Consider the following 22,459-nt stretch of genomic DNA (forward strand, 5'->3'; position numbering starts at 1 on the left):
AGATAGATAGATAGATAGATAGATAGATAGATAGATAGATAGATAGATAGATAGATAGATAGATAGATAGATAGATAGATAGATAGATAATTGCAACTTGAAATTATTTTTAAGTTTTACAAAGTGTATCACTGTGCAAACGTAGTATATGTTCTGTCTTTCCTGCACTTATAAGCCAGGCTAAAGTCCACCTGCTTTATCAGGTATTGTGACATCCTGCAGCCATGTTGCTCCATTTGGTTCTATCAGTCTGCAAAAACCAGTGAGTCACAATAATAGTTAGCTTCCAGCTATGCAGAATCACCATATTCAATAAATCTACATTTTTACACGTGCTGCTTTTTTTTTTTTTTTTTTTTTTTTTTATGTTTTGCCATGAATTCTTTTCATTTTTGCAGCTTGTAGTGCTTTGTGAAGTGATATATGAAATTTGCCCGGTGATCATATCCGCCTTCGAATGCTCCCATTGTCTGATGTGTTCCTACTGAAGGCCTCGCATTACAACCTCACACTGCGCCTATTGTGTCCGGACATGGGCCTTTCACACTCCCCGTTGCCAACACTAGGACTTCTTGGCAGATTCTCTGAGGCGTTCTTGCAGGTGTGGAAATTTCCATGCGGCGTCCTAAACTGCATGGTGAGCTTAGTCGAGGAGTAAAGGGATTTAGACGGTAAACAACTTTTTTTTCTTTCTTTTTTAAACAAATGCTGGTGTGTGCTTTTTTTTCCCAAAAAGGTCAGCGCTCAGGTTTCTGATGACCTCTGCGATCTTTGTTGTCCAACTGCCAAACCACCGATGAGGTCATCGAGTGCAGGCATCACAGTGCCTTGCAATAATCACATTCTCAAGTTTTGGTTCTTTAGCACCTCTGCAGGTTTCCTTTCCCTGCTTTTAGCATCTGATTACCTTTCTTGTCCCTGTTGAAAATGAATGGATTCCCAGAGCATAATGCTGCCACCAAAATGTTTCTCACATGTGCAGATTGATGTGCAGAGTTAGTTTTTTCTTTTTTCCCCAACTGTAACTTTTGCTCCTACCTGACCAGAGCACCTTCTTTTATAAGTATGATGCGTCTCCAATGTCAAGCTTCAAATAGATTTTAATATATTTCTTGCAAAAACTGCCCTTGTTTTCTTTTATTGAATGCTGGACTTGCAGACATTTCAACCAGCGTTTGTCATATCTACAGATCCCACTGACTTGGTAGTTTTTTAGTTAATTCTCTTTCCATTTTTAGATGATGGACTGAAACGATGCGTGAGATGTTCAAACCCAGAGGACGATGCTTCATAATCTAAACTTTAAGATTGTATTGCAATCAGGCCTGTATTTTTCAATAAGGAAACCTCTGAGGGCAGTTGGCTGCACTGGATTTTATTTAAAGGTGTTGGAGTTTAGAGAGTTAAATACAAATGCAAGCCACACTTTCCAGATTTAAAAAAAAAAAAAAAAAAAAAAAGAAATTTTGTGGGTTTTAACGTAAAACGTGGAATGATATATAAGAAAGTAATGAATTTGAAAAATATAAGTCAAGATTGGAAAGTGACTCGATGGTACTTGTGAAGGTGACGATTTCTCTCCGTGGAACATCTGGAGACCTGAGCTGCTCCTGCTTCCTTCAGCTGATGAATGCTTCCGTAGGACAAGAAGAGCAGACTGAGAAGAAAGGGGGAAATGATGCAAGAGTTAGGGAAGGGCTTCCCTTTGTACAGACTTGCCTCGGCCTCAAACTGAGGTTGATGTCCTGGCTGCATTCCTTGCAGTCGGCGCCCTGGAGCCATTGTCTGAAACACTTTTTTTTTTTTTTTTTTTTTTTTACAGATGTCAATACTGCAGGAATGCACTTCCTGGGAGTTAGACTGGGGTTAATTCTAGGTCGCAAGAGATGCAAATGAAAGAGACGTGACATTTGAAGGAGCGGTAACTCTAAAAGAAGAAACTTCTCATACTTTAGTGTCCAAACTGTGATGAAAGATCAGATCAGCACATTCCCACTTATAAAGCCATCTATAAGTGATGTTCCAAGTCAGATGAGTGTAACACTAAAGAGTAAGAGTCACGTTTTGGAGCATTTTTACTCACGCAAACCGCTGGAAAGATCCCCTCAGCAGCTGTTGCCCAATAGACACAACGGCGCAAGGAAGTGGGCAGGTCCGCACACTCCCCCCACCAGGCTTTATAACATTCCCCCTCACATCCGCCTTGCATAAACTGAGCGTTGTAAACAAAAGCAGGGCTTCTGCCACAAGACGAGGCTTAATTTTGGTGGACTTTTCTTTTTTGTAGCTGGTGTTTGACTCGGGACAATCAGAAGTTGAAGCAACAGGTAGGTTTGTGAAACCGAATATATTCAACTTGTAAAGGGAACCCAGCGCTTTCTCGCTGTCTGTGCGTGTGTGCGTGTGTGTGTGGAGGGGCGGGGGGGTCGCAGCTTGTCTTACCACGTTGGGATTAGTATTGTATACGAGCAAAACGAAACTTTAGCATTTTCAAGAGTGTGCGATAATTTTTTTTTGTTTTGTTTTGCTCCCTTTATGCATGTGTTCAGTACGTTGCATGCACAACTCGTGTTCTTATTTAGGAGATAAATAAATAGTCATATGGCTAATAATCTGCAACATGCATATATATTTTCTGCAGGTAAGAAAAAATAAAATGCACGTTAATTGTTGCAGACACACGCCGAAGTGTATAGGCCCCGTCCACAGGTGTCACTAGAGGCGTGCGCCCATCCAAAAAATATTTGAAATTCTGCAAATGATATGGAGGAATTGCAGTTTTCTTTTTTTAATATCAAGCCACAATATTAAACAAAACGAAAACAAGGCATGCTCGTGGGTTAATAGAAACTGAACTGTTGTGGATTTACTACTCAAAATATACATTTAAAAATGCTGAATTTCCACGTTGCATTATATAGATCCACAGGCATTTCAAATGTTGACATGGAGCTTAATCCGGGTCTTGTGTCGTGGGTAACAGATTACTGGACTGACCTCAGAAGGACTGGTGAGTTGTGCATCAGGAGGACCCATTCCACAAAAACACCAGCTGTTGCTGTTGTGCTTTCTCCTAATTTTTTGCTTATTTTAGGGCCTGGTCAACCCTTAAGTGACCCAATTGATAAAACAAAGTCCTGAATGATTTTTTTTATTTAAATTTTTTTAATCAATTTTTTTTTTTTTTTTTTATCTGTTATTGTCTGAAAATGTAGGTCTTCAGCAGCTTAATCTGACAGGCCCTGCTGGCGCTTCTGTTGCTGCTGAGACCCGTGCTGATATTTCAGGACCAGGGATTTGACAGATTAAGAGAGTTCCCAAAGATTAGAGAAGCAATCATTGTTTCTGCAGATGGGTTTGTGGATGTCAAACGGCGTGGGGGCACGTCACTAGCTTCGACTCCGCTCCAAAACTTTGTCACGTTCCTGAATTAGTCAGTACATGTTGGTCTTCTTGAAACCTGCTTGTGCTCAGGGTCTTTGAGTTTGAACTGGTTGCTAACTCCAGGTTGTTATTTAATTAAATCCGCGCTGTTGTTTGCTGTTATCTCTGGATTTAAAGTGAGAGCACTGATCTAATAGTAGTTTTCTCCATGGAGCTTAACCACGTCGTCTAAGTGAAGAGGGAGAATAATTTTTTCTCATGAAAATAGAATCACTTCTAAGAGTTTTGCCTAAGAAAAATTCACCACGATTGTGCCTGTTGAAGGTTTGAAAATTCGCTACAGGGTTGGCTTTGGTGCGTCTTGCTTTTTAGCACCACATTTTGGCTCATCCCAAACACGCGTCCTCCCACTGTTTCCTGCTCATTATTGCGTAAGACACGTTTACTACAACCAGACCAAAGCAGTTTAAGGGGAAATATTTTCCCTCTAAAGTTCACTATTTTTCAAAAGTAATTATTAAAATTATTTTTAAGTTTCTTTCACATTAAAATATTAGATGCACCAATCAGGGTTTTACTGGTCAGTACTCATTTCCGGCTTCCACTCCAAGTGTAAAACATATCAAATAATTGGAGATGCTTGATTTTTTTGTCTTTTTTTCTTGCTGATTTTGACTTTTTTTTTTATTTCCTGAGATCTACAATATATGAAAGAGGAACAAACTGTACGGTAGTTTCTTTGTGGAAATTGAAGGATTACTGTTCCTATCTCTCAATGATGGATGTCCCACCGATGAGAGTTTCACAGGGGATGTTTTTGCTGATGCTTTTGTAGACTGAAATTGGCAGAAGTGCGTTTTGCTCCATTTTCAGTAAATAAAGTAGTTGACTACCGTTCACAGCCGATCAAGGGGAAAAAGTTGAGATTCTACCACTTGTTGACCTTTGGGTGCTACTCTATGTTGCATGGTTCTTTGTTGGCCAGGTGAAGCATACACTAAGCAAATCAAGCAATTTAACAGGTGGTGGAAGAAAGGATGAAGTGTGGCCCCTTTCTTGGCTAATTTATTTAAGTTCTGTTAGTAATTGTTTCCTTTAGTTGCTCCTCTAATACCTTACCGCCCAGAAAGGAAGCTGTGAACAGTTGTCTTTTCTTTTTACTGTGGCTTTTCTTTCTCACATGACTGAGGAATCTTAGCGGGGGCCGATGTCTTGCCCTCTTCAACAAAGCTCCTGCAGTGCAGCGGTGGTCCTGTTTTGGATCGCTGCAGACAAATGAACCTGTTGTTCCACACTCCTCTTCATCTGGCTTTGGCGCTGGACTGCTTTAGCAGTCAGAGGAGCATACGCTAGCTTGTGTGCGCGTGTGTGCTTTGTGGGTGTTTTCTGTCAGACCACCATATATGAAACTTGGTCAATCACTGTCTCTCTCTTTTTAATGGGAAACCTTATGAGTTCTTTTTCTGTGTGTGTGTTAGAGCTTGGCTAACTTTCCGAATGCACATTGTGCCGACCTGGAAAAAAGCAAACCCAGCCAGAGCAATCGAAAGCTGGGGAAAGTGCATAGAGTTGGGTCAGAGGCTGGGAAGTTTCTCTGGGAACCAGGGTGTCGGTTGCTTCCTGTGAATGTGGATGAGTCCTGGTCAGTCCAGCCTCCCTTCAGCTGTAGAGAAAAGAGAAATGGCTCGCCTCTGGCTCTCAGGAGTGACCAGACGAGTGGACAAAGAATCCCCTTTAAATGGCTAATTTGATTTGCATGCAGAGCCGCAGCCTGCATGTTCTCTACTCCAACGAAGCAGCATGATCTGCATGGCTCCACTCCTTCCTTGTTTTCTATTCAGTCTTCCTCTTTTCATACTTGCAGTGCTTCAGATAAACACCGCTTCAGTGTTGTGAAATTCATCCGCTCTCGAATATAAGGCCAAATTCTTCCAGCGGTTCTGACTATGACGATCTCGAGTTGAATATGGTTGATTTCAAGTGAGCTTAAGAGGAGCGGGGTCAAAGTCGCTGGGATCTCATTTCCTCCTCCTCTTTCAGTTGGATTTCCTCTTTTTCTGCCAGTCCCCCTGAGCGCCTTGTCGACCAGGTTTCACAGCCAGCCAGTCTATGTTTGTGCTGTGGATTGTTAGGTGTGGTCCTTTACATAATCCACCTGCAAGCCACAACTGCAAGTGTTTGCAGGTTGTTGTTGTTTTTTTTAAATGTATTTATTTATTTTTTAAAATAAATTTTCACCTGAGGCTGTGTACTGTAGTACAGAAAAGAAAAAAGAAAAAAAAAACACACACACTAATGTTCAAGTGGTTATCTAGAAGCTCAAGAACAATCTGAAATTCCTTTCATGTATTTTCTGTTACACAGCTGTGCTTTCTCGTGAAATAGTAGTTTCAGAAAACCTTGAAGTTCACATTGAACCTTTTTCTAATTACTCTCTTCTGTCGCTCTCCAGGCTCTGTAGCTATCTGCAATGGACGACATCAAAGTTGAGGCCAAACCCCTGTTGGTCGACAGAGAACTACCGGTATGTATCCCGAAAGTCAATACATGTTTATGAACACATATTTGGAAAGTTACGTCTTGGCATGGTATACGCCAAAAAAAAAGAAAAAAAAGAAAAACCTGCTTTGTGGCATTTGCTCAAAATTTTAAATCAAAGACTTCTATAATGATTTAACCCGGAGTCTCAAATTCATTGAATCACAGCTGTCTTGGCAATATTAGAGTTTGAAATGGTCCCATCAAAAAGCGCTGCTGACATGCGGTATTTGGCAGGCTGCTCTGTTTTTATACTTCACCCAGGAAAGAGCAGTCTGGACTTTTAATGGCAGGATTTTGTGCAAGTGACCTTTGGACAGCATTTCAAAATCACACATCACTGCTGCAAAAATTCTAAATGAATGGAATCCCTTGAAACCAAGTCCATCGGTTATGACAGGCATTTCAGAATCTAAATAACTGTAACTTTTTAAAAGAAATTTCCTTGGAAAATGCAAAGCAAGTCTCAGTTCCCATTCTTTTTTAAAAATGAGAACAGAATATCTGTTCTCAGTGATGAATGTAGCAGTAAAAGTCAAACTGCATTCATTGACAGGGTTAGGCTCTTGCAAAATTCAATTAGTTCTTGTAATTGCATCAAGTTTATCCTTTCATTAACCTTCTCTCTCCTTCCAGGGCCTGAGAGAGGCTGTACTGCAACTTGTTGTCAAGGTACGGTTTCACAAACACAGATTTATTGCATTACTACTCTCTTTAGCTCAAACATGTTTTTTTTTTGTTTGTTTTTTGCCTGTTTATGCTTTATTATTTTGTGAGTGGTGCCTGATATGACGGGTAATCATTCCCATTCAGTGACAACCATCATAGTTGTAAAGTTTTATCCACCATGGTTGGTGACTTATCTTCTCTTCTGCAGGAGTTTTGTTTCTAGATGAATCTAATTAAGGTCGTAACTTCATTCAGCTACTGGAAGTGATGAAGTCTCTTACTGTACATCTGAAAAACGACACAGACATGCATGCATGCACCTGTGCTGTTGTGTGTGTGTGAGGTTATATCTGCACCAACGCAGCTTTCCAAATCCAAAATTCTTCTTTCTGTAAAAAAGAAATCACTTACAGATGGTGTAGAAGGACCTCACTATATCCTTCATTCACTAAAATGAATTTCTGCGGGTTCAGGTTGTAAATCCGGAGTCCCATTGGAAAGTGTTTCTCTGCCCTTTGGCCCAATTTGGAACCCCCCCCCAAATGGCTCAATGCCGACTTGTAACATTCTCAGGCGCTTCTCTTGGACCTTTGAGACCCTTGCAAATATGGGAATAGCCCGCATGAGGTGATGTTGTTATGCGGGGCAACTCCCTGACTCTGAATTCCTCTGACTTGACTAATTGTTTGGGTCACTAGGACGTATCTAGGCCACACATCTGTGGTGACCTGATTGCGATAATTAGTGACCTAGGATTAGTGAGGGGGACGACATCATGCCGTTTGGTTCCACGTTGCTTGCCTTTGCGACAAAATCATCGTCACGCAGCTGCATTTTACTTCTATGGATTTAATAACCATGTCTGGGTAGGCATGTGCAGTTACAGGTGTGCAGACCTACACTTGCACATGTGGAGGGATTATCCTGCCTTTGTAGCCTACGTGCCTGAGCAGGCCCTGCCAGACGGGACGAACAAGATGTGAGGATTCTTATCACATCTTGTATATGGGATGTACACACTATTAGAAATTCCTACAACACTATGCAGTTTGTACGGGGATTTTTCATAAATCACCGTACAAACGAGATATTGATATTGAACCACAGTTTGTTCGGTTCAATATCCTAGTCATATTGAGTAGGATATTGATATTCTAATCAATATGACTTTTTTTTACAGGCAGATAGTTGTGATTCCTTTCAAGGCATGTTTTTAGTCTCTAGGTTACCTAATTTTGCTCTCATTCATATTTTATAACTTGCACTATAGAAATAAATGCTTGTTCCGTTCCCTGACTGATGGCTCTCTCTGCCCGACACCGGCTGATCCAATTTAAGGATGTCTTCGTCTAGAATTAGCTTGTTTTGACCAGCCTGCAAGGCACCCTGGGAGGCCGGGGAGCTTAAGGCCGGCCGGTAAGCAGCAAGGGTATAAAACGCAGATCGTGGCACAGAGCTGAACAACTTTAGAGGCTTACCAAGTGTGGAGATCTGTAGCTCGGGAGGGAGTCTGCGTTGTTGCATTTTTTTTTTTTCCAACAGCGAGCGGTGTTAGAACTCGAGTCCTGCAAACATGGTTCTGGAGGATTCTGATGTGGAAATGATCGTTGCTGAAATTGAAGTCAGCGTGAGTAAAGGTTTATTGAGGCTGCTAGTGAATGGCATTGGTACGGGTCTCCATATTTAGATGCGTTTTTTTTTGTTTTTTTTAAAGAATGGGTAAAATTTTCACAGCGTGGGGAAGATGTAAGCAAAGTGGCCAGTGGAATATAAATTATGTGATGATTTCAAACCGTTTCTAGAAAACGTTTTGCCTTTCTTGACACTCTTCTTTCACTTTTAAGAGCTTTGGCTGGCTTTTAGAAAAATACTTTCTTTTTTTTTTTCTTTTTCTGCATCCATAGGAACACGATGTTGAGACTCCTCACGGAAGACTCCACTGCACGATGAAGGGCTCTCCCAAAGGGGACAGACCAGTCATTCTTACCTTCCATGACATTGGCCTGAACCGTAAGCCCCGCTCCTTCCTCAGCTTTATCTTAGTGAAACATCTGTTGTTCCTAAAGCCGGTGGGGTTCTTAATGACTGCACCACGTGTGATCAGATTATCTACCCACGGTAGGAGTGGGTCGAAATAAGATCCCCATGATATGATAACCTTAAGTAGCAGAAGAACGCCAAGATTTGCTCATGTTTAAAAATTATATATATATATATATATTTTAAAAAATAACAGAAGCTCTTTCACAGTGATTATTCTGCTTACTCTGTGCTTCAGAAACGTGGGGATAACTTTGATCATTTTTTCTTCTTGTTTCTTAAGCTTTAAACCTTAAGAACAATGTGGTAGAAAATTTAAGCAATTCTGAAATTGTAGCTTTTGAAAGCCTTTCCTTTGTGTGGTAACTGCCCCACATGTCAATGCTCATTTATTTAAACTCCATTGCATTACTGAATCTTAACTCTCCCATCTTTACTTATTGTGTAACAGGATACATTTTATTTCATCAGAATCTAAGTCCCGCCCTTATTAATCCTGCTCATTAGTCCTGTGAATTTGTTTTTTTTAATTTTTTTTATTTGTGCAGACAAAGCTTGCTGGGACCCGCTCTTCAACCACGAGGACATGTCGGAAATCATGCAGCATTTTGCTGTGTGTCATGTCGACGCCTTGGGGCAGCATGAAGGAGCCAACACCTTTTCCACCGGGTGAGTCGACAGCAGGCAGTGTTGTGTCAGGCAGTCTGTGACCTTTGACAGGGCACAGGTAGATGGATGGATTCCTGCGGATGTACTTGGGACATCCTGATTTAACATGTGTGTCGCCAGGGCAGACGTTTATCTCTGTAATCTCTTGCTTTGGTGTTGGCGCTTTGGCCCTTGGTAACGCTATCCTGGCATAAAGCTGAAACGCCAGTACCGGTGGTGTTCTGATAATGAGCAATACAATGCTATAAGCTTAACTATATATTTTTTAAAAGTTTCCAATTAGGTTTTTTTGTTTCTCTAACCCGTTGTTCTAACAGTATCCACGTATCTTTATGCACCGCAGCCTGAAGAGCGTCATTGGAATGGGCATCGGAGCCGGCGCATACGTGCTGACCCAATTCGCCGTAAGTTCACACCTCGCTCTCTTCCAATTCACACTCCATAATTCGGGTTTTAATTAATCTCAGATTAGCAGCTAATGTGCTTCTGCCTTCTGCTTATTTTGGTCTCAAAAGGCCGCTTATTATCCAAGCCCCCTGAGCCACAAAAAGCCTGAGGAATGCAGCCGATCAGCTCAATGCTAGCACTTTGCTCAACAGGAAGTCTCTGTGTTGATGGAACACTGTTGGAGACGGCTTTTAACTCCGTTTTGGAGAGAATATTTCAGATTATTGCGTGGGCGAATCTACTACATGCACAGGACTCGCATTTCTAACATTGAAGACCTGAAATGGATCTTAATTAAAATTAGGCAGCAACATCTACATTTCCTAAGTCTAAATGACCAAATGGAGACTCTAGATATTTTGCGCTCTAAAACAGAATCGCTCACTATCAGTTCATGTTTCTTTTCCGTTTTAGCTGGACTATCCAAATATGGTGGAAGGTCTCATGCTCATCAACATCAACCCATGTGCTGAGGGATGGATGGACTGGGCTGCCCACAAGGTAACATGTTGAAGAACAGCAAAAATGTCAGTACATCTTGGCTGTTGATGGAAGCTTGAACAGAAACCTGCATCAAACAACAGCGAGTTAGCACTGTGCAAAAAGAGAAACCATGAGATCTCATTGCACGTCTATCAATGCAAGATCATTTTTAACCTTCTTTGTTATTTACATTGTTTTAATTGTAGATCAGTGGCTGGACCCATGCTGTGCCTGATATGATTATTACCCACCTCTTTGGAAAGGTACAACATTTCCCATTTCTATATCCGTAAACCTCAAAAGGCTTCTAAAATGGTCACGAATATAGGTTCTAAGTTTAACATGTAATTTTTGGTTCCGTTTATAGGAGGAGATCAACCACGACCATATCGCGACATTCCGCCATCATATCATGAACAACATGAACCAGTTCAACCTGCATCTCTTTGTCAAGGCCTACGAGAGGTAATAGAATAAGACTTCTGTCAAAGGTTTTAACAAGTCAAGACGCAGCTGATTTTCTCATCCTCTCTCTACAGCCGGAGGGATCTGGATATTGAGAGGCCGGTCCCTGGATGTAATGCCAGAACTCTCAAGTAAGCATTTTTAATTGTGCAGTTAAGGACAAAAGAGTTTGTAATATTGGTCAACTGATTGCATTTTCTTCGTCCAGGTGCCCTTCTCTGCTGGTGGTCGGCGACAGTTCTCCGGCTGTGGATGCTGTGGTGAGTTCAGGCCCGTCACTCATTACTTTGCTGGTGCTACAGGGAACGGCGTGAACGTGCTTTCCGTCCGCTTTGCCAGTTTACGTGTCGCAATTATGGCAACATTTGAACTCGACTTGTGCAAAAACATGGTTCTAGGAACAAAGATCAAGTGACTCAGATTAGATTTAATCTCCTAAAGTCAAGAGATTTGTGTTGCTGGGTTTACTCGTAGCTTAGGAATTGTCTCAAATCCCCCAACTGTTTATTTATATAAGCGCTAAAAGCTTTTACTGTCTTATTTGCGGCATGGTCAGGATTCCTGGGAAGCTTTTTAAAATGGACTTGTTTGTGCTTGCAGGTGGAGTGCAACACCAAGTTGGACCCCACAAAAACAACCCTCCTTAAGGTGAGAGTTCTGTCCAGTCGTTAAGATTATAATAGCCTTGATGGAAACGCTTCAGCTGATAAGTTTCCAGTGGGTCAGCACTTACTTGGTGACATATTAACCAGCGCTGCCACAGCTGAACATGTCCTTGCATACGCACTTTGCCTGTGCAATCTGCATCAGCTGACCTACTTTTGGCCGCCTTTGGCAACCTTTTTATCGGCTGCGGCAAAATCAAATGGCTGCTGAACTGAAAAATAGATTCACCGTGGAAACTCTAAAGTAGCACAATTGCGAGGGACACGGTGGTAAAATGGGTCATATTGGGTGTCTTTTTTTTTGGAGTGGGGCAGGTAATGACTGCTTGTGTTTTTCCTCTTTCCTTTTCCAGATGGCTGATTGCGGAGGCATGCCCCAGGTTGACCAGGTGGGCTCTTTTTGTATTTCAAATAGAAGTTCCTGTTGCAGGGCAAACTGGATGTGGCTGGATAAGGAGTGCATGTAGTCTGTTTGTGTGTGTACGTGAGGGTGGATAGTAGTGTAAGAGCATTAGGAAGAGGCAGATATGGACCACAGTCGTCAGGTTTTAATCCTGCTCACTGAGCTACACCTGCCTGTCATATCTCAGTAAGCTGCTGGACGGAGAGATGGAGTGTGTTGATGTCTTATGTAAACTAAGTGATTATTTATGACATGCAGACTGATTATCTGTGTTTCTGCTCCTCCCTGCAGCCTGGAAAGCTGACAGAAGCTTTCAAGTACTTCATCCAGGGAATGGGATACAGTAAGTTATCAAAGTTTTGGGTGTTTTGACATTTTTAAGTGTGTGATGAGATGGACTGTTCTGAAAGCGTTACTGACCTGACCCTATCTAAGGCGCCTCTGCCATCTTGTGGTGAGATGAAGAAGTTTGTGCTAACGGGTCACCTTGTTCTTTCTAAATGGTTTGCAGACCTCATTTAATGAACTTAAGTCTTAAAAATATATATTTACATTATGTGGCTTAAAGCAAAGGCTCCCACTTAGAACCACTTTTCATATTTTCCATGCTATAAAAATGAACTGTGAACCTGGAAGGTTCTTGGTAGCCACCAACCTTGCAACAAAATGTATGAAGGCTGCCTTGCTAGTGTAAAAAAAAAAGAAAAAGAAAAAGTACTTCAGCATTAAAACATTTGCATTTCAGTACCACAAAATTCCAGTTTCATTTCCACAAAAGATTCACGGATAATTTGGGCAGAAATCAAAAGCTTGTGATTTTGTTTTCCTTAATCAGTTCTGAATCAAGTCAAATATTAATCAAAATCAAATAAATAAAAACATGAAAAGCTAAATCTGTGCATACTTGTTTAGTTGCTGCAGTGTTGGAATGCATAAACTTCACAAAGCACATTATTAGCTTTTATGGCTAATAGCAGTTGGCATGGTCAGTTAGCGCAGTCGGTAGAGCCAACTGGGTTTTACTTTTGCAGCAAGAACACATTAGGATTCTAACTTATGAAGAAACTGTGACTAACAACTAACAACTTCTTGGTTGGTTTGAATGGCTTTACTTCTAATTAGCAACAAGCTAAATCTTTAGTCGACTCCATATTCTGACTGTGCTCCTCCTTTCTCAGTGCCCTCTGCCAGCATGACCCGCCTGGCTCGCTCCCGTACCGCCTCTGGCTCCAGCATCACTTCAGACGGCAACCGCTCGCGCTCCCACACCCACGACGGCAACCGCTCGCGCTCGCACACCAACGAGGGGAGCCACAGCCGCAGCCGCAGCCACACGACCGAGCACGGCCACACGGACGGCACGGCCAACAACAGCGTGGACCAGTCAGGGCCCAAGTCTGCCGAAGTCTCCTGCTAAAGTGAACGCCCCGCCCCTTCCACAACACCCTGCCCGCTGCAGACAACAAGAACCTCTCAAGGTCCCTTCGTTTTGTGCTGCGCTGCCTCTTGATTATACACACAGACACACACACATAGATTCATACACACTTAAATCAGACCGGGACACTAACGTGACATATTGTGACATGTAAAAAAAAAAAGAAGAAAATGCACAAAGGACTCTTGCTTGCAGATCTTCCACTGCAGCTGAGAGGTCTACATTTGAAGATAACTAGAGCAAAAGGTTGTGGTCAGCTGTTTTTTTGTTGTTCAGGGACTCGGTACACGCCCACACAAACAAAACATCAGCACTCTTCGGTCAGGCAGGAGAGCAAACGGAGGCAACGCAGCATTCGGGGGGGGGGACACCCAAACGGAGAATATCAGAGAAAGCTGTGGCTAAGAGTACTCCAGCTTGTAAACCATTCCTCTCGCATTTAAAGCAGAATTAAAATCCGGCATTCCTTCTGTTTTTCCTCTACTCTTGCCACATTTCGACGCAGCTTTCTCAAATTCACCCCACTGTAAACGTCTTGTTGTCTTCTCACTAATTGTCTGATAATTTACTCTAATGTTTCCAAGTGGCGTCGTTTGTGCATAGGAGCAGATTTGTAGTCGTAAGGGAAAGAGAGCGAGGAAGCACTCGGACGGACGGACGGACGGACGGATGAATCGTAAAGGGCTCATTGTATCTGAAGCTTCACAAATTAAGGGAGAAAGTTTTCAGGATATACTGTAAATGATAATTTCATTCAGCTGGTGTTTATTATCTCTTGAGGTTTTGAGTTTTATTTTAGTTCCCCTTTGCTCCCTTTAAGATTTCCATGCAAACCTACTGTTTGCAGGCGGAATACAACTTGAATTAAGACTGAGCATTTTTCTGAGAACATTTCATTTAGAATTAGCTTTATAACGAATTAAAATGGAAATTCACACAAGGTTTTCAATCATATATGCTTATTTCCTTAAGTTTTGTTTTTTTTTCCCCTCCCAAGCTATATGTATGCTGATTTCTATGCAATCAAGCAAAAAGGAACAAAAAAAAAAAAAAAAAAAGTGCCATGAAATTGTTCGCTTTTGGGATGTGATGCTCCTGTGATGCTTTTGGATCTATTGGGTGAGTGCAGAAGGAGAGGTCCACATGTTAACATGAGGATAGCCATAGTACTTACCCGATACCATTTCCTGTATTTTACTTGCACTACAGCAACATAATACTTTGCAGACGACGTAAATGCAGCTTTGTAAAGATGCAATGCACAAACCATCTCTTTGATGTAGGGGGGGGAAAAAATAGCATTAAACATGATATAACGGTTTGTATTTATTAAAAAAATGACAATAAAAAAACTTGTAACAGATTCCCTTTTGTTGCATTATTGCATATTTCAAAATGTAACTATAACATTGATTTACTTTCTGTACCTGGAAGGACAAGGATGAATGTCGACAGTGCCTTCCAAGAATATCTGCATCCACAGAACTTTCTTAAAGAACTTAAAGTTCAATGAATCTTATGTGATGGTCCAACACAAATATGCACACAACTTGTTTGAGAACAATGAGCAAATGGAAAGAAGTTTAACGCACAGTTGGGCTATGAAACAGTCACCAGAGCCACAGCTTAAGAGGGAGGATACGTGGTAGTTGAAAGGGTGGGACAGTCTGCTAGGTCAAAGCCCATTAATGAATTAGATAGACCCAGTCAAAGACTGAAGTCTGGGTGAGACTCTATGACCTTTTTACATTGATGTTCATAGATTTTGTCCAACCAGATGGAGGCTGAAGTATTTTCCAAATCTGAGATTTGCAAGGCTGGTAGGCATAGTCTCCAAAACATAGAAAACTTAAAAACATGTCGATTTGGGCGACTGAACACAAATGCACACCACATTTTCAAAATTGTTCTTGTCCTTTCACTTCACAGTTTTGTAGCTTGCGTGTGAATTCCCAGTGGAATACAGCGAACTTCATGGTTTTATTTGGACAGAATGTGAAATGGTTTAATACTTTGCTTTTGCAAGGCAGAAAATATTGTCTGCTTTCTGTGTGCAAAGAAACTGGTGAAAAATGAAAAGAGGAAAATGTGTGTTTCAGGCTGAGCAGATGCTTGATTAGGGAGCAATCCAATGTAGATGCACAACGTAGATCAGGAACTACATAAATAAATTAAACTTTAAATATAGGATTTTATTGTTTTACCTCTGCAAATATTCTTACTACATGAATCCGTGCTGGAGACACATTTCATATTTACAATTTTTTCCAAAAGAAAAAAATATAGATTGCACATTTAAAAACTCTAAATATCTTTTAGGAAACAACAACAAAAAAAAGGAGCGTTCTTTGCCAAATTGCTGCATTTTAGTTTACGACTTCTGGGTAACCATGGTAGCTCTCCAGCTCTGCAAAGATGTCATTGGGATTCCTGCAGCTGAGGTTGCAGAAGCACGCCTGGATCCACATCATCTTCCAAGAGAATCCGGTCCCGTTTGGACACTCAAACTCCACGTCGATGGTCTTTGACTTGTACGGGATGCAGCAGCGCTCGTCGGTGCAAACGCCGCAATACTTTGGCCGGTACCCCTTCTTGCTGGTGCAGCCAGAAATGGTGAGGTTCGAGGGCTGGTCCTCCCTGTAGATATTCAGACACTTCTTTCCTGGCTAAGGAATGAGAGAAGCTTTTAGGACTGAGGGTTTTTGAGACCTTCGCTGACGCTAAAAGTGCACGCGTCTACCTTGATATGCTTGGCGATGTCTACCTCACACGGCCTCAGATTGCAGAGACGGGACTCTTGGACAAGCTCGCATTGATCGTTGGCGTTGGAGATCCTCAACGACAGGCCGCGGCCGCAGGTCTTGGAGCAGGGGCTCCATGAGGTGGTCTGGGTGATGCAGTTCTTGTGCCAGCTCTCAGTTGGAAAAACTAGATTAGCAGGAGCAAAGAGTCATGCCACGTGCACATAAAATGGCTTCGAGCACAAAAGGTTCAGTTTTACATTTTCATCCTCTGTTGCACTTGGTGCAATGTGAGGTCAGCAGTTGATTTTTCAAATTCAATCGTTTTTGGGGTTTTTTGATAGTCACTATCGAACAAATCTGTAATGTTATTACGCAACATGGCCGTGACATGTTAAACATTTTCAAAAATAAAGTTAATGACTGACTTAAAGAAGTCTGAGGTTTTTGACCAACGGGTCATCCTCTAATTTGTCATGGTTTCCTCTGAAACACTTTTACAGTGATAGCACATTTCTACTCTTAAAAAGCAAATCATCATGGGAGTTTTTTTTTTTATACTGCTGTCCCTTTATGTGTTATTTGAAATAATTGCTGCCATTCACCTCGTGCTTTCTTTCTGGCTGTTCTTATTAAAAATACGTGTTTCCCTTTAATGATTATAGTCACTGACAGAGGTATCGCAGCAATAGACTTTAGTTACTTGGAATTCGATCTGTTTGTCTTATACTGTGTCGTGAGTGATTGTGATTTGGGACTAGGCAAACACAAATTAATTTTAAATTATATAACACAAGATCTTCATGTACTGCATCTGTTTCCAATCTAAGCCATCAAGACACACTGTCTAGTGTTGGCATCTGGATCTAATTTGTCCACGTGTGCAACCCAACAAGATCTGTTCTGGTTTTCTTGCCTTCGTGGCTTTGTTGCTCCAACCGTCTGGAACCTGGAAGTGACCCCAAAAAACAGTGTGGGGGCTTCCACGGGAAAAAGGCTTGGATGAACAAATTTATACACACTCCCAAACCTTGTGATCCTCTTGGACTGAAAACAGTGTTTGCAAAAGCTCAGCGAGAGAAGCAGAAAACGGGTTCTTTTGTTTCTGCTTTGGAAAGTCAGTTCTATAGGAACCACAGATGAATTAGCAATAATTTGCAGTGCTACATTTTTTAAAATCTTCTCCTGATTTCTTTACCTTTGTGCCCAGACTTCAATACTAACTTTTAAAGGTCTTTATTAATACGACTCCTAACCTTCCATCCATCCATCCATTTTCTTACACCCTTCTTCCCTAATGGGGTCGGGAGGGTTGCTGCTGTCTATCTCCAGCTGCGTTCCGGCGAGAGGCGGGGTTCACCCTGGACAGGTCGCCAGTCTGTCGCAGGGCCTCCTAACCTTCTGAAGGTGATTTTTTGTTTTTTTTTCTCTGTCCTGTCTTTGTGTCTGATCATGACACAAAGACATTATTTAAATTATACCACAGAATCAGAATTTTTACAAGACTGAACATGGCATTATATTTATTCCTTCAACTCTAATAGCTGTTCTTTTTACACCTTCATTGCTGGTGTCCACATAAAATTATTTGCTTGTGAAGGTAATGCACAAGACAGATTGATTATTCTCTGCATTTCAGCTGTACTCTAAATTCAAGGCTGTTATTCCTCATCATCTTGCCCTTTTCTAATTAAGACGACTTCTTGGGAAATTTTAAATTAACAGCAAACGATAATTATTGCCCCATTTCTGTCCTGGGTGTCATACCCTCCACTGCGTGCCGCGGCGCTGTCTTGCGTCCTTTCTTTGGTTCATCACAGATCCATTGCTCGCAGCACTGCCCCCGGACTTTCACTCTCCGCGGACTTTGGCACCAAACCCTGGGAGGCTGGGACTCTGAGCACAGGGACACACAACCGATGGCGCCGTTCACGCACAAACACTGGTATTTACAGCTGGGCTTGAAGCTCTGACCGTTACGGTAGAGCACGCCGTCATATTCACAGCCCGTTCCCGTCATATCTGATAGAAACAACAAGTGGACACATGTTATGTAGATCAACAGCTCAGTCCGCAATGCAAGATGCTTATGGTACTGCACTGTACAGACAGATGTCTAGGGAGGAACCTTGTAGTTATATATTCAGACATTAGATTATAGTAGAATTACAGTAGGAGCTTTAGATGCTGCAAAAATAGCCCTGAACGGGAACATGCAGCTTGTGTGTTCTTCAGTGCTGTGTGAGTTTCTGTGGATCGGTTTCCTTCTCACAACCCCATCAGATCACATTGAATAGGTATTGTATCTCAGCAGCTTCATAATTGTTTCACATTTCTGCTGCTATTTGCACAGTTATTTATTTCTTGTAAATAATCGTGACTCTCTCTGTGACAAAAACATCTTGTTCATTTCCTCAACCTTCCTCAGCTGCACATTTGTTTTGATCTGAGATTGCTACTTTTAATACCTGTGCATCATTTAGATTCCTTTACTTCCTTTTTATGAAGTGTGTAATTTAGGTTCCTTAACAAAGAATATTCACCCCGTACACTGATACAGTTTAAATATAATCTGTATTTAATAAGACTAAAATAATGTTTGTCTAATTAATTAGCTTATCAACTATAGAACAGAATAATACAGTATTTATGAATTTATGATTTTTAATTTTTTCCAGGGAATGTAAATTTTCTCTTTTCAAGTGAGATGTAACTTTCAAATAATAATGTGATAAACGAATGGCATATCTTTTCAGGGGTATATTTGTAGCTATTTATAACATTAATACTCACTTGTGTTGTTTGTCTAATACCAGCTGCCTTCTTTTAAATCTACATAAACAGGAGCGATGTCAGAAGGTTTTGTTTTTTTTTGACAAAGTCACATGCAATCTGAAAACGTGAACCTTAGTTGTTCCTGTTGTGTGAAAGCCAGATGATTATTCCAGCGAGTGACACTTACATGCACACACTCCTTTTTCGTACCTAGGCTTGTCCGAGCTGTAGTCGCAGTACAGCCCCTTGTGGAAGTCGCAGGTGTCGGCCTCGTTGCACTCCTCCCCGACCTGCCGGGCGCAGGCCTTGCAGCAGTCGCAGCCGTCCATGAGGAGGCTGATGCCAGGCGGGCACTTGGGAGCCACCTCGGGACACTCGCAGGGCCACTTGCAGTACCGCGTCACATTGTACGGGTCTGGAGTCGGAGAAGGGAGGGCCGTGGCAGGAGGCGTGGCAGTGGAATTCAAGGAGTAGGCCTGACGGGAGAGAAGAAAACGAACCAACAAAAACAGCTTGAAGAATGCTTGAAAAATAATAATTTACAATTTATAATGAACATGTTTTGTTTTTTTTTTCAAAATGTGTTCCAGCAAAAATAAATATATTATTGATATGTACAAGAAAGAACTTGCTAGCTATGGTTATATTTTTGCATAAAAAACAACAAAAAAAAAAAAATCTTGAGTAAGCTACTGAAGTTAAAAAATTGAATCCCAGATTCTGTGTTGTTTAGTTCTGCAAAAGGACTGCAAAGAGAAAATTGTATTCATTGTGTTAAGTATTGTATGTAACATTCTCTTCATACCCAGCCCTCCTTGATAACGCTCACGTGGATGATTGATCTGAAAGCTCTCACATCCCTAATTGATTCACTGCCTGCATGATCACTAATATGTGGTCACACTAAGCAATAACTTCAACAAGGGTTGGAAAGTGAGCTCAAGTCCCTGTGGAGATAATATTATTAAATCTGCATCAGGGTCTAATTATGGATGTGATTCTGGAAAAAGGTTACAAAATACTGTTAATAAATCCGTTTCTCTTCCAGTGTTGATGGGCTGGTACAGATCACTCGAGTTGCATTGACAAACCCAGGATCAGAAGTTATTTGTTTTTTTGTTGTTGTTGTTTTTGTTGGGTTTTTTTTTTGTTTTTTTTTTTCTTAGCCATCTTAATTTGAAAAGCATTTTGTCCAAGAACAAATTGTGCAGCGAATAATCCAACTCAGACTTGGATTTGAGAAAATGCAATAAATGATTTAACATCTGACCATCAACATTAACCACAATGTGGCAAAGTTTAGACAAGAGACGGCAACACATGACTGCAGGTCCAAATATAGTCAAGTTGGAAATTACAGATTGACTCATCGCCCTGAAGAAAATAGAAGCCTTTAACTCACATCTTTAAAAGACATGAGCACACACACACACACGCACACACACACAAGCATGCATGCCTAATCCACAAGTAATTATGGTTAAACATATTTAATCATCTTAAGCTTATTGGTCAATTTTTTAAATCCTGTTGTCAGCCCTTCATTTGGAATTAGAATCATATTATTAACAAGTCAGTGTGATGCTGTCAGCTAATACTGATTAATGAGTTTTAATCAAAGCTGTGTCACTAAGCCAACCCTCGGAGGAGTTCATTTAGCCTGCAGTCACACGTCTGTTTACAGAAGAAAGGGTGATGGACAGTTATCCCCAATATTAGTTATGTTCCTACAGGGAATCTATAAAGATCAGGGTAACAGATATGAAACCTTCCAACCTCAAGCTTAAATAAAAATACCAGTTGGTCAGCAATTATAAGAAGGGCCAAAAAAAGTTTTTTTTCCCCCACTGATTATTCAAATGAATATTATGCCCAACACATAATGTTTAAGGGGAAATTTTTTAAATTATTTTTGTTCAAAATTGTTGCACTTTTCACATTATTTTATTGTGTTCTAAGAGCTTGCCATTTCTTTTTCTATCACAGAAAGGCTTTTGGCTGGATTAAACGGGAGTTAAATCTAAATCAGACGTGAATAATTTTGACTTTAGCTGTAAATACAAGCTCTTTTTATAACCATTACTCATACAAAGAGAGCAGATGTTGAACCGAGGAGGAGGTGGGACGTGCACATCAGTTTTGAAGATTGGGTGCTCAAATGGTGCTTAACATTTGTTTAATTGATTTGTACTGTATTTTAAAAGTTAAAAATGTCTATTCCATTTTAATATGCCGACCTATTTAGTGAGACAGTTTCACTGCGTACTGAAGGTCTTTGTTTACTGAGAAGCGCCAGCAGAACATGGAAAGACATGTTACCCTCGAAGGCATTCGGTCCAGTTTATTTCCATTTCAAAAACTGAAATTATTCATTCAGCCACTTTTCTAATTTCATTCTTATTCCATGGAGTAATTATCCAGCTCCAAATGCAATAGTCTTTTGAGTCCATTCTGATTTTTATTTATTTATTTATTTATTTATTTTACATCTGATGTTAAAAAATTCTAGAGCATTTTGTGTCAAACACACCTAAAATAAGAAACACTCATTCCCTAACTGATGCATTTACAACTTAACAATATTTTCTAACTGGATGTAGGAGGAACTTCTGAAAAACTGTCAAGTTCAAGATAGATCCAAACTAACATTTGCAAACTTCCTACACATCGTCACTGTGAAATCAATAACAGAACTGAAGTTGTTCTTATCAAATCTAAAACTATCAATGGCACCTTTCCTGTCCATCTTAAAGATCTTATACCACAAGAAATCTTTGTTAAGGCTTCTCAATATTTCTAGGCAGAGAATTCAGGCAGTGTTAGGTTTTCAGACTCAGTTCTTATAACAAATATTTTATTATTATTATTATTATTATTATTCTTTTTTATTATTGTGTATAGCTTGTCTTAAAACAACTTTATACATCTTTTACATCTTTTTATTTTAATTAATGTTACTTTTCTCGAGAGATGGGTTCCAGTTTTTGACAAGTAAATACAACCCACTGCTGTTGATTATATCTTTACAATTTCCAACAGATGGTCAATAATTGGTGTTCATGAACTGGTGTAAATTCAAGACACAAATCCGAGGCAAATGAAAAGCCTTTCTTGGACAAACCACAAGAGGGCGCTGAAATATCACAGGAGAAAACACACATGGCGTCTGCTCACATTGCAAGTTTATCTAATAATGGAAATATGGAAAACTATAACAGCTTATTTCCAGATGTACTAAAGAGAATTAAAATATTTTTGAGAAACTGTGAAACTGTTGAAATTGTCAAGCATCATGATCCATGAAAAGAAAACACCCGAACAATAGACATAGTGCCTTTTCCTAAATTATATGATAATAATTAAAAAAAAAACACACACACAGAAGTTATATTTAAATCTACAGTGGCATACTCATTCAACAAACAGCAGGGGGAAAAATAAAAAATAAATCCCTTCAGCTCACCTGTTGAATCCCAGCTGCTGTCAGAATCCACAACAGCAGCCAACTCATCACTGAGGAAAAGCCCGGGCATTAAATTGGGAATTCGGTTCCGCTCTGTTTACACTGCATAAACGCGGTTCTGCTCCGCAGGTGAGCTACGTCCCCCTGCACTGAGCTGTCATCCTCTGCAGCTTCCCTCCCTCTGATCCCCAACCTTCTGCTGACAGCCCAACGTAAGGTCTGTGAGGACGGGAACAGCATTCTGCGGAAAGTTTCCTCTCCTTTCCTCTGCTCCACTTT

The 22,459-nt window shown here is 40.7% G+C and overlaps 2 protein-coding genes across 2 annotated transcripts; one reads left to right on the forward strand and one right to left on the reverse strand.

The window, feature by feature from the left end:
- Positions 1-2,172: 2,172 nt before the first annotated feature.
- Positions 2,173-14,564, forward strand: ndrg1a (N-myc downstream regulated 1a). Its single transcript, XM_044138398.1, is given in 15 exon segments — positions 2,173-2,327; positions 5,837-5,908; positions 6,559-6,594; positions 8,496-8,601; positions 9,180-9,337; positions 9,618-9,704; positions 10,162-10,248; positions 10,437-10,493; positions 10,598-10,695; positions 10,770-10,826; positions 10,904-10,955; positions 11,296-11,343; positions 11,714-11,749; positions 12,055-12,106; positions 12,942-14,564. Coding segments are annotated over 14 exon segments (1,167 nt in total). The 5' UTR covers positions 2,173-2,327; positions 5,837-5,854; the 3' UTR covers positions 13,181-14,564.
- On the reverse strand, positions 14,189-22,459 carry ccn4a (cellular communication network factor 4a). The gene is made up of 5 exons (XM_044138397.1): positions 22,181-22,459; positions 18,905-19,193; positions 17,710-17,964; positions 15,942-16,129; positions 14,189-15,867 (listed from the first exon to the last, which is right to left on the reverse strand). The coding sequence occupies exons 1-5, from the start codon at positions 22,226-22,228 to the stop codon at positions 15,568-15,570; spliced, it is 1,080 nt and encodes a 359-aa protein (XP_043994332.1). The 5' UTR covers positions 22,229-22,459; the 3' UTR covers positions 14,189-15,567.

The sequence above is a fragment of the Gambusia affinis genome, linkage group LG14, assembly GCF_019740435.1.
Source record: "Gambusia affinis linkage group LG14, SWU_Gaff_1.0, whole genome shotgun sequence".
Classification (NCBI taxonomy): Eukaryota; Metazoa; Chordata; class Actinopteri; order Cyprinodontiformes; family Poeciliidae; genus Gambusia; species Gambusia affinis.

Coding starts and splice junctions, on each gene's coding strand:
- ccn4a (XM_044138397.1), bottom strand. CDS start 22,228: ATGAGTTGGCTGCTGTTGTGGATTCTGACAGCAGCTGGGATTCAACAG. Junction 17,965..18,904: donor CGAAAAAGGAGTGTGTGCAT/GTAAGTGTCACT, acceptor TGTTTCTATCAG/ATATGACGGGAACGGGCTGT. Junction 15,868..15,941: donor ACATCGCCAAGCATATCAAG/GTAGACGCGTGC, acceptor CTCATTCCTTAG/CCAGGAAAGAAGTGTCTGAA.